This window comes from Mesoplodon bidens, assembly GCF_964165515.1.
Source record: "Mesoplodon bidens genome assembly, chromosome: 3".
Lineage (NCBI taxonomy): Eukaryota > Metazoa > Chordata > Mammalia > Artiodactyla > Ziphiidae > Mesoplodon > Mesoplodon bidens.
In genome coordinates, this window is record NC_138178.1 from 167,501,476 (window position 1) to 167,513,303 (window position 11,828).

The 11,828-nt window shown below is 54.8% G+C and overlaps 1 protein-coding gene across 1 annotated transcript in view; it reads right to left on the reverse strand.

Annotated features, from left to right (window-relative positions):
* ITPK1 (inositol-tetrakisphosphate 1-kinase) overlaps window positions 1–7,869 on the reverse strand; it is a 165,728-nt gene extending 157,859 nt beyond the window's left edge. The window contains exon 1 of the mRNA XM_081228151.1: window positions 7,687–7,869. Coding sequence (XP_081084277.1) covers window positions 7,687–7,781 — 95 coding nt within the window. The 5' untranslated portion in view covers window positions 7,782–7,869. The remainder of the gene's footprint in view (window positions 1–7,686) is intronic.
* Between the last annotated feature and the right edge of the window lie 3,959 nt (window positions 7,870–11,828).

An 11,828-nucleotide genomic window follows, 5' to 3' on the forward strand; every position in this document is an offset into this window, starting at 1 on the left:
ATGAGCAGAGACAGACAAGGGCAGCCAGGGGCACTAAGGGTTTAGGATCCTGAGCAAAAGGGAAGAAAACAAGGCATCTCCCAGAAGCTCTCTTCGGGAGGGACTTTGGCCTGTGTGTCCTGCTTCTCCCTCCGGGGCAGCTGGCGGCTTAGCAGAGTCTACCCAGCGGGCTCTGATGGCAGGGCTGCTGGGAACACCAAGGGCAGTCAACGGGGTGGGCACCCCGCACCCACGGGCCTGGGAGGGGAGGGGGCAGGAGTCCGGGGATCCTTCACGGAATGATTCTCAACTCTGCATGGCCAGTGACAGATCCACCCCCCTGAGCCCTAAAACTGGGGCACCCCCAGGAGCTGTCAGCCCGACAGGCCGACGCAATCCTGCCCATGAGGCCCAGCTGGGGAGGCACAGGCCACAAGGGCAGCTGCTTTCTGAGGGCAGCTGGGAGCAGGCAAGACAAAGCAGCAGGCGGAATTCAAACAGCCCAAAGGGAACGGCCTCATTCACAGCTCCAGAGGAAGCTCAGTTTGAAAAGAGGCTTCAGCAGGCAGTGGGGAGGGCGCACTGGTCTTGGAGTGGAGAGAGGGCCCCCTCCCCCGACCCCTACCACATCCCGCTGCGTCGCCTTGGACCAGCCACCGCACCCTGCCTGGGCTTCCCTGGGGAGCACGGCACTCTCTCCCCTAAGCAGGCCACACACCCAGGCCGGGTCCCTGAGGGCCAGCGGAGGGGGAAAGGTCGGGATGGGCCCGATTCATGCACCAAGAGGGAAGGGGTTTAAGACCACGGCTTTGCCAGGGAGGGAGTAGGTGCCCAGCTCCTGAATGATGATTTGCTTTCTAAATGAATCTTACTTTCTATAAAGGAGGTACCAGAACATGCCCTCAAAAAGCTAGCTTACCAGCTGAATTCAAAATACAAGTAGGAACAGAAACCCTATTTACACCCAACTGTTCAGGAACTGCACTCATGCGGCACTTCACTAAGCATTTACTGAATGCCCCAAACCTGCTAAATCACGAGGGAGAAATAACCCGTGGAGGCAGGAGGGCCCAGGGGTTAGGATGGGAGGCCCCAGCCTGAGGCACAAGTGGGCCCAGCTCTGCCCCACGCCTGCCCAAGCACAGCCAGCGCCGCCTACATGAACTCCATCTCACCGTCATAAGAGAAATGCAAACCAAAAGCGCCATTTCTCACCCATGTGTGTGGCCAAGATCAGAAATATCTGTCCACGAGCTGTGCTGGGGAGGGTGTGCGGGACAGGCCCTCCCATGCGCTGTCATCTGTGAGCAGTGCCCTGTCCTGGTGAGTGGTTTCAGAACTGCTACGAAAAAGTAAAATGCCTATGCCCTTTGACCCAGGGCTCACTCATCTAGCAATGAGCACTTAGGCGATGGGGCACAGCACTCCCTGCCCCACTGTCCACACCGGCAGAAGCCAACCACAGGGCAAGAAATAGGGTCCACTGGTCTAATAGCTGGACCCCAGAGCCGTTAAAGAAACGAGGCAAGTGAAACAGAACTGTCTCCAAAGAAGCAGTGATGTTCAATTTCTCTAAGACACGGTGTTCCGCAAAGGGAGCCGAGGGCAGAACGATATGGGCGGAAGAGACCCCCACACACGCACCCTGTGTTTTGCACAAAACACCTCGAGAGAAGGGGGGAGGGGCAATATAGGAGTAGGGGATTTTTTTTAAAAAAGGTTATTATGGGATTATATAAAATCATGTGTGAAACTTGTGAAAGTTGTAAAGCACTACAGAATTTCAAGAATCTTTCATTCAATTAAAAAAAAAAAAGTTAAAAAGGAAAAAAAAAAACACCTCCAGAGAAAGAGACTGCCAACAGCACATGTCCCCGAGTGACCGGAACTCAAGAACAAGAAGGAAACGGACTGACTTTTCATTGTGTATTTTGAGTCCTTTTCATTGTGTATCTTGAATCCTCTGGGTTTCATTTTAACATATGCATGTATTTAATATTCAAAAAGATAAAACAATAAATGTTAGTGAATAACAGCATCATGATTGCTCGTGGAGACGCCTGGCATTTTCAGGAAACCCAGCACAAACTCCTCTTGAATCTCAGAACTTGAAAAAATGAAAGTATCATCTGGCATTAATGTAATTTTCTCAGGCTCCCCATCCATAAAATAGGTGAGGACAGCAGCCCCGCCCCCCAAGGGGCTGTAAGAGGCCCACAGGCCGGGTGTGAAGGGACATGCTGGGGGGCACCAGGCAGGGTAGCCCCTCCTTAGCCATGCCCGCCAGCCCCACACACACCTCACACGCAGGCAGGATGAGCAGTTAGCATCCCTCCCGGACTTCAGGGTCACTCAAAAATGGCCCAGGCCGGGGACACTCAATCTGCAAATGCCAAAGATCTGGGAATAAAAAGGCATTCGTGGGCAGAAGCCCACTCCCCCCTCACCAAGGACAGCAACCACTGTTCACAGAGCTCCAGGCACGGTATGCATCTGCATACTGACATTTTTAAGGCTCATAACCCTGAGCTAATACTGTCATTATCCTCACTTTTGTTTTTGTTTTTTGGTTTTTTGCGGTACGCGGGCCTCTCACTGTTGTGGCCTCCCCGTTGCGGAGCACAGGCTCCGGACGTGCAGGCTCAGTGGCCATGGCTCACGGGCCCAGCCGCTCCGCGGCATGTGTGATCCTCCCGGACCGGGGCACGAACCCGTGTCCCCTGCATCGGCAGGCGGACTCTCAACCACTGCACCACCAGGGAAGCCCTCATTATCCTCACTTTAAAGATGAGGACACTGAGGCACATGCCCAGGGTCACATGGGTGGCCTGTTGTAGACCCAGGCCTGGGACCCAGGCAGGCTCATCAACATACAGCAGCGCCCAGATGGCCGTCTTCTCCTGTGGGAAGCCCAGTTTGCTCCCTCGGAAGCTGTTGGAAAGTGTCTACTTGCAAGGCTGGGTATGGACAGTCCTGGTGCACAGCTGCAAAGAAAACCTAAGTCAGCACCTCTTCCCACCTCCACGCCCCTAAAACGGTGCCAGATCCAGACACTAAGACAAACAGAAAAATACCCACTCACAGAGCAGCAGCGCTTAATCTAGGAAGAGATTCTCCTTCCTCCCCACTAAGAAGCTCCCAAAAGAATCCCAGCACAGAAAAATGCTAAACCATCCCAGCAAAAACGAACCTTCTGGATTCCTTCATTTAAAGAAAGGAATGGGGACTTCCCTGGCAGTCCAATGGTTAAGACTCCGCACTTCCACTGCAGGGGTTGCGGGTTCGATCCCTGGTCGGGGAACTAAGATCCCACATGCCTCACAGCAAAAAAGTAAAAAATAAAATAAATAAAAATAAAGACAGGAATGTAGGCCCTGAAGGGCCCTTAGGGGAAGGGACGGCCTGGGGGTACCCTGGAGGCCAGGGTACTGTTAACACCAAACTCCCAGCGCCCTCCTTCTGGAGCCTCCAAGAGCCCAGGCCTAAGCTGGGCAAAGAACTTCTTAATAAACAAGGCAGCCACATCCTCAGGTGTAGAGACCTGGGGTCTGGGCTCAGGGAAGCCCTCCACTCCGAATGCAAGTCCCTCATATGCTCCAAGCCTCAGTTTCCCCATTCTGCCACCCTGAGCTACAGGGAGGATGACGTGAGATGAGGTTCCAGCATTAAAAAGTCAGGTAGGGCTTCCCTGGTGGCGCAGTGGTTGAGAGTCCGCCTGCCGATGCAGGGGACACGGGTTCGTGCCCCGGTCCGGGAAGATCCCACATGCCGCGGAGCGGCTGGGCCCGTGAGCCATGGCCGCTGAGCCTGCGCGTCCGGAGCCTGTGCTCCGCAACGGGAGAGGCCACAACAGTGAGAGGCCTGTGTACCGCAAAAAAAAAAAAAAAGTCAGGTAACACGACAGTAAAGACAGACAGAGGTTCACCCACGTTCTACACCAAAATGTTTCATGATGTCTTGCGCCTTTCCACCACCTCCTGCAACACAAGTTCAGCCGCAGGAAAGAGGAGTGGGGGGGTGAGGCGCTGGAGGGCTGACACAGAAAACGCGGACAAAGGGAACCAGGTCAGCCAGACTTTCCACACAGGGCACTGTGGAGAACTAAGAAAACTAAAAATTAAAAAGTCACCCACCATGCACTTCCCTGGTGGCACGGTGGTTAAGAATCTGCCTGCCAATGCAGGAGACACGGGTTCGAGCCCTGGTCCGGGAAGATCCCATATGCCGCGGAGCAACTAAGCCTGTGCGCCACAACTGCTGAGCCCACGGGCCTAGAGCCCATGCTCCATAACAAGAGAAGCCACCGCAATGAGAAGCCTGTGCACCGCAACCAAGAGTAGCCCCCACTTGCCGCAGCTAGAGAATGCCCGCACACAGCAACGAAGACCCAACGCAGCCACAAAAAAAAAAAAAAATTACCAGATATTTCCAACTAACAGCTTTACTTCTTTGCTCCCTGCCTGAAGTTCCTTCTGGACTTCTCGAAAAGGCACAAAGGGAGGTGTGAGGGAGCTGCAAGGGTGCTCCAGTGTGAGGGGAAGGGGAAGGCAGGTAGGAGGGTAAGAGAACACCAGAGCCGTCCCCGTGGAGAAGGGAAGACACGCAGGAGAGGGCGGGAACAAACAGTGCCATGAAAAACAAGCTGAGTCAAGGCCCATCTGTCGAGGAGCCAGAAAGCCCATCCCATCGAGGTGCACCAGGGTCCGAAGGGTTGGCCCTCACGCCTGCTAAGGTGTCCCAGCGGGACCTGCTCCAATGGCCCACGGATGCCTGCAGCGGGTGATGCCCCTCAGAGAGCAGACATTACACCTGCTGAGGCCACAGCTCAGCCTTGCAAGGAAGTGTCTCCAAGACAAAACGGCAGCAGCTGGACCCCGTGAAGATAATGAGGGGGTCCGCCCAACTGTCGGAGATGCCCAAGGAGAAAGGACTTGCTTTCCGTGTGGGTCTCAAGGTGCCCAGGTTGGACCCATTCTAGAAATTGAACAAAAGGAACAAACGTATGGAGGCTGCTCCGTCTCATGCCATATCCCCGTCTGTAAAACAAAGGGGCTGGGGGGACTTCCCTGGCGGTCCAGTGGTTAAGACTCGGCACTTCCATTGCAGGGGGCACGGGTTTGATCCCTGATTGGGGAACTAAGATCCCGCAAGCCGGGTGGTGCGGCCAAAAAAAACCAGGGGCATGGGAGCGGTGGGGGTCAGGGTGGGGGTGCTGGTAAGATGATCTCCCACACCCCTTCCTGCTCTAAGATTTTTACAAGGCCTGACTGACGTTCGACTAAACAAACAACTCATCCCGATCCACTCAGGTCATCCTCTCTGCCACTGCCACTGCCCCAAACATTCGGAGCACAGCCTCAAGCCATTTTCAAACATCTCCGGACTTCTTAACTATGGGACTCACAGACAATTCATCACCCATCCATGGGAGCGCTGCGCCCCCGGACTGTGAAAGTCAAAAACATGACAATGTCCATCTACAGCCCCTTCTCGGCCACTGAGACTGCACCAGCATTCACATCAAACACCAGAGCAGCAAAGGACTCTGGCCACTCTCTCGAGGGTGGGAGTGTTTTGCACCCAGTACAAAAACGCGGCCACCAGGGGGCGCTGCCCTGAAAGTAATAAAGGAGAGAAGAAACAGAAAAATTCTTTTTGGTGTTTTCTTTTCCTTCCTAAGCTTAAGTGACTAAATATCTAAAGCACCCCTGAAAACACAAAGTGGGTTTCCTGAGGTTCTAGAATGACCCAGATGTTTCCCTTCCTCTCTTTGAAGCCCATTTGGCCAGAAGAACGCAACTAGACTTTGAACACAATAACCCCTTCAGAGAAATCAACACTCCGTGCTGGATTTCCCCCAGAACGGTTGACATCACGGCTTGCCCTGAAGCCCCCTCTTTACAGACAGGAGGGTCCACGGGGAGGGAAAGCCAATCCGCAAGTCCAGCCTGAGGACCCAGCCACGAGTCTCGGCTGGAACTGTTTTGCGAGAGCCTCCTAATTACCAAGCAAAACATACCAACCAGATGACAAGCCTCATGCTTTAGCTGCAGACACAGGATGACACAAATACAGAGAGACCTCAGGAAAAAGGGTGCAAGGTATCAGTGGGGATTTCCCAAGTCTTAGATGACTGCAGGGGGAGCTCGGGCACCTAACACCAGCACCAGACTTCGAGAACACGTCAAAGGGGCTTCTCCACATTTCTTCAGTTATCTAGGGCACATTTTCCACAAGTGTGCGTATCTGCGGTGCAATGTTCAAGTGCCCCTTTTTGACGCTGCAAAAGTCTTCAGACCCACTTTCAAAGCTCTGGCTGCAAGTTCCTCCTGGTTTCCTTGTGAATTCCCCGGCCACTCGGCATGCCCTACTGACCATGAAAAGCTTGCTTTCTCCTGGGGAAGCCAGCAGGAGAGAAGGCAGCCAACTCCATCCCCAGACCAAGGGATGCAGAGCCAGGAGCTGTTTTATACAAGGTGCGCCCCTCTGGCTGTGGGGAGAAGAGCTCCTGGGGGGCTGGAACAAGGCAAAGGAGCAACAGGCCCGGGGGACAGGCATGAGGGGCACAGAGGTACTGCGAGGCCAGCCTGCGCGGACCAGCTCAGACTGGCCACTTGCTCCGCACACCAGGAGATAAGGAAACCCAATTGTTCAATTCATCATTATGTTTGGTGACCCAATAGGGACAAAAATGCAAGTGGGACCCATTTTCGAGAATCAAATCTACCAAATGGAGACGCTGCATAACAAAAGGGTTTTCCCCCTAGAGTTTGCAAAGGGCTTGGGAGCTTGATTCTCTCAGGCTTTCACTGAGAACAGGATTTAACTAACAGCTTCTCAGAGGCAAAGCCACCGTGGTGGAACAAGGTGAGGCATACCTGACCCAAGACTGGATGCATCTGTAATGGACTAAGAATGCGATCTTATTAAAACACCCGGAGTCTCCCCCACTGAGGACCAGCATGGGGAGGTGGGGCGGGGGGGTGGAGCCCAGAGGGACGAAAGCCATTCTACACCGCAAGTATCTACCCAGCACCTCCTCTGCACCAGCCACTCCCTAGATGTGGGACCCGGGGCCAGGTACCCCATCTCTCTGCGGATGGATTACCCTTCTTAGACACGTGGCCCTGAATCACCAACCCAGCCAATTCCCAAGGCTGGTGCGAGGCTCTAATGAGACAGCAAATCACATACATGCCAAGTATTGCTACTCGCTTCAAAGAGGCTTAATCCAGTGACATGCAATGACAGCTTCTTGCAAAGAGAGCTGCACCGGCGGGGCACATAGTAGGTGGTCCGCAAACATACAAACATTGGTGCCCTTCTCCATGAAGGGAAGCGGACGAAGGAAGAAAAACACTCCAGTCCAAAAGTAACCTCCAGCCACAGGCAGACAGCGTGGATCCCCCGATTTCCCAGGTCCCTCTGCCACCTTTAGCAGCGCTCCCACCGTGCCCTGGGGAGGCAGGGGTCTCCCCACCCGGGGTCCCAGTGCACCTGAGAGCCCTGGTCCGTGCCACACCGCCCATACCGGCCACTGCTTCCCTCGAACACAGCCGGCGGCCACCACCGCCACCTGGCTACTCGGACTCAGTGTCCCCGCGCACCGCTCCTTTCCGTTTCGCTCTAACCTCCCAAAACAGCCGCTGAGGCTGAACTGGGCTCAGGCCGGGGGTCCCCGGACGCCGGAGCCCCGTCCCTCCATACCTGCACAGCTCGGCGAAGGCCTGGAAATTCAGCTTCTTGATTTTCTTCTCGCTCAGCCAGTAGCCAACTCTCTTCCCTTTCAGAAAGGTCTGCATCTTCCTTTTCGGGCGGGGAGCTGGGGTCCGGAGGAAATCGCCCACAGGCCGAGTCTGGCGGCCCGGCGCGCGCCGCGAGCTTGCGGGCACCTCCTCCCGGCGGCGGGGACGCGGAACGGGGCTCCGGGCGCGCAGTCCTGCCGGGAGGGGCGGGCCGGGGCGGGGCGGGCGCCCAGGCGGAGGGAGCGGCGCTCAGCGCGGCATTCCACTGGCTGCCGCCGCGTCGGGGCCGGCCGCGCCGCCGCCGCCCACGCCCCCGCCGCCCGCCGGGCTCCCGGCGCGCAAGTTCGCGAGCGCCAGGCCGGGCCGGGGAGGAGAGGAGGGAGGCCCTCCCTCGCTGGCGCCGCCCAGCCCACCGCCCTCCCGGCGCTCGGGACCGAGCAACACGCCCTCCAGCGGCGGCCACGGCGGATCGCCCCCGCGCTCGGGCTGCGCGCCGCCCCCGAGTTCCTTCTCCTCGCCCTCCCTCTCGCTCTCGCCCGCGGTCCCCACTCCGAGTCCCCGGCGGCGCGTTCGGCCGATCCAACCCGGGCGCGTGCCCTTCCCGGCGCGCTCGGACCCCGGCGTGGCGCACGCGGCCGCCCGCTCCCCCCGCCCAGCCGTCCTCACCCGCCGCCGCCGCCGCTTCCTCCTCGTCCCCGTCCTGGGCCTAGCCCGCAGCCCGCCACCGCCGCCGTGCTGACCCGGCCGGGCGGCCCGCTGGACCCCGCCGGGGCGGAGGAAGCGCGGCCGCGCCGGCCGCTAGGGGGCAGCACCGCCCGCCGCCTCTTAAAGGCGCCGCGCCTTCCCCCGCCTACTCCTTTCGTGCGTGTTTGTGTCGAGGCTCCGGCTGTTGAACTTGGGGACTGAGGGCGCGGGACTGAATTTAGGGCAGCCCTTGCCAAGTGCTTTTACTTTTTAAAGGAGCGAGAGGAGTCGTGGTGTGGGCATTTTCTGCTTGTCCTTTGGGAGTGATCGAGCCACTGAGTTTCATTCATCAAAAGCATCTCTGTACCCCCAGCACTATTCAGTCCCAACTGCTGCAGAGGGCGCGGGAGGAGGGGGGCGGGAGGAGGGGTGGCGCGGCGGATGCAGGCACTAAATGAGATCATCTGTCTTCCCCGGAGGAGACAGACCCAGGCCCAGGATGGGGGCCCCTAGGGTGGGGACATGAACACCCAGGGGCCTTCTCAGGCTTAGGAAGTTAACCACCAATCACACTCTGGGCCCCCTCCAACGGAGAGGGCGGGGGAGAGACTAGAAGTATCAGGGATCAGGGTGGGACACTCCCAGAAGACACTTTCCTTTCAGGGTGCAGGGTGGCCACAGCCTCAGCGCTCTTGATTCATTAACCCCACCCTGCCTGCCCAAGCCCTGTGGGGCGGTAGGGGAGCATCCTGCCTTCAAAGAGTCTCATCTCTCCCCAGGCCCCGTCAGAAAAAATGAATGGGGGGTGGAAGGGGTCTCAGATTTTCAGGGAAGACATTTAAGCTGACCTTGAAAAATAAGGAGGATGTTGACAGGCCTGAGAAGGGGGAACAGCTTGAATAGAAGCAGGGAGAAATGGAAAACAAAGCTGTTAGGGGTGACAGAGTCTCCTTGACCAAACTGGAGCTCATTCTTTAAGGCCCAGCCCTAGGCGCCTGCCTTCTTCCCCTAATCACAGCTTCCCCCATCCTTCCTCCTGCAGGGCTTCCCAGTTGCAACCAGGTGAAGCTTGTCCACCCACACCTGACTCGGAGTGAGCACACAGGTCCTCTGTGTCCACCTCTCAGCTAGCTCCACCCTTCACCCATCTCCCTCCCCTTGCACCCCTGCTGGGTGACCTTGCAGTCCACCCACCCTCTCTGGGCCTCAGGTCCTCCCTCTTACCTGAGGAGGTAAGCCCTGCCTCATGAGAGCACTTCAGGCTGCAAAAGACCAGTGGCGATGAGGTCTAAAATGTATGGTGTTATGAGGGGGTGTGGTGCAGAGTGGGGACAGGAGAGATGTCTCTCATTGAAATGGGAAGAACAGTCTTTGGCTTTAGAAAGACCTGGCTTTGGGCGGTGGGGTGGGGGGGTCCTAGTTCAGTTCCTCCCAGCTTGGACAAGTCACTTAAGTTCTGCCTCTGAGCTCTGGGTGGAGAAAGTAATGCTTGCCTTAAAGGATTGTGGTGAATCTGAGAAATATTTGGGGAGGATTAAGACAGGGTATTCGACTGGTCCTCAGCAGGTCATCAGAAATGGGGCTCCTTACTGTCTCACCCAAGGACTCTTCTTTTTAAACTGAAGTATAATTGACTTGCAATATTATATTAGCTTCAGGTGTACAACATAATGATTCAATACATTACGAATTGATCACCACGGTAAGTCTGGTTACCATCTGTCACCATACAAAGTGATTACAATATGATTATTGACTATATTCCCTGTGCTGTTATTTATCTTAGAGCTGGAAGTTTGTCCCTCTTAATCTCCGTCACCTATTTTGCCCATTCCCCGCCCCCTCCCTGCAACCACAACTTTGTTCCCTGTATCTATTAGTCTGTTTCCGTTTTATTATGTTTGTTCATTTGTTTTGTTTTCTTAGATTCAACATATAAGTAAAATCGTATGGTGTTTGCCTTTCTCTGTCTGACTTATTTCACTTACATAATAACCTCTAGGTTCATCCATGTTGTCACAAACAGTAAGATTCTTCTTTATGGCTGAGTAATATTCGTGTGTGTGTGTGTGTGTGTGTACCACATCTTTATCCATTCATCTATGAATGGACACTTAAGTTGCTTCTATACAAGGATTCTTTTTCTTAATTTTTATTTTATATTAGAGTATAATCGATTTATAATATTGTGTTAGTTTCAGGGGTACAGCAAAGTGATTCAGTTATACTATACATATATCCATTCTTTTTCAGATTCTTTTCCCATATAGGTTATTATAGAATATTGAGTAGAGTTCCCTGTGTTATACAGTAGGTCCTTGCTGATTATCTATTTTTATATATAGTAGTGTGTATATGTAAGGATTCTTAACTTGAGGCCCAATTAAGTCCCCTCCTTACCCCACCCCAGGACTCCAGGAACCCCTGCAGTTGCCAGAAGTTATATGTATAATGACCGTAGCTTTCAACAAACTCTCAGAGTCTGAGTCACTGATTACTCCAACTTCCTGTCTTAGCAATGAAGCGATGGACCCAGAGAGGGAAAAGGATTTGCCCAAGATCACAGAGCAGGTAAGAGGGAAAGCTAGAACCAGCACCCCAAGGTCAAGAGGTCCCTCATCCCCATGGCTCACCATCATTCTGGAGATGGGAGGGATGTGAGAGGAGAGGGACAGGTTCTGAGGGCCAGGACCCCTGCCCAGGGCAAATCAGGATCCTCCCATGCATTGATAAGACCAGGGACCTACCCACACTTCTCTGGAACCCTGGGCAGTTCATGGCCTCAAACCTCCTCTCCATTGAGAATGGGAAACTATACATTTTTACTTCTGTTTTAAGTTGTTGGTCATCCCCCAGGGAGCTCCAGGGCTAGAACCACCCTTCAGAGCTGTCCCACCTTGACCGAGGGAGTGGGCCTTTCTGCCTGCTCCATCCCTGCTCAATCAACCAGACTTTGAATATGGGCTGACCTAAGGAAGGGGCACAATCTCGGGCCAAATATTTCTCAGATTCACCACTTCCTCCTTTCTTTCAGTGCCACAGAGCCCATCAACCCTTCCCCACAACCCTTGCCCACTTCTCTGTGCCCACTAGTTCAGCTAGTCTGTTCTCCACCCTTCAGCCAGAGCAGTCTTCAGAATGCAAGTCAGATTTGATCAGTCCAGTCAGACTGCACCATTGCCCTCCCCCCACCCCACGCTGCTGAAGTGGCTTTCTACTGTACTTGGGATAAAACCAAACCTCCCTGATAAGGTCAAGGCCTCCCACCCTCATCTCCCACCACCTTCCTCTCACCCTGCCGCCTCCATCCTGGCCTCTTGTGATCCTTGCTGTCCCTAGAGCCTTTAGCTATGCAGCCCTTTTTTTTTTCTGGAAGGTTCTTCCCTCTCTTTGCTTATTAACTCATCCACCAGCTCCTAG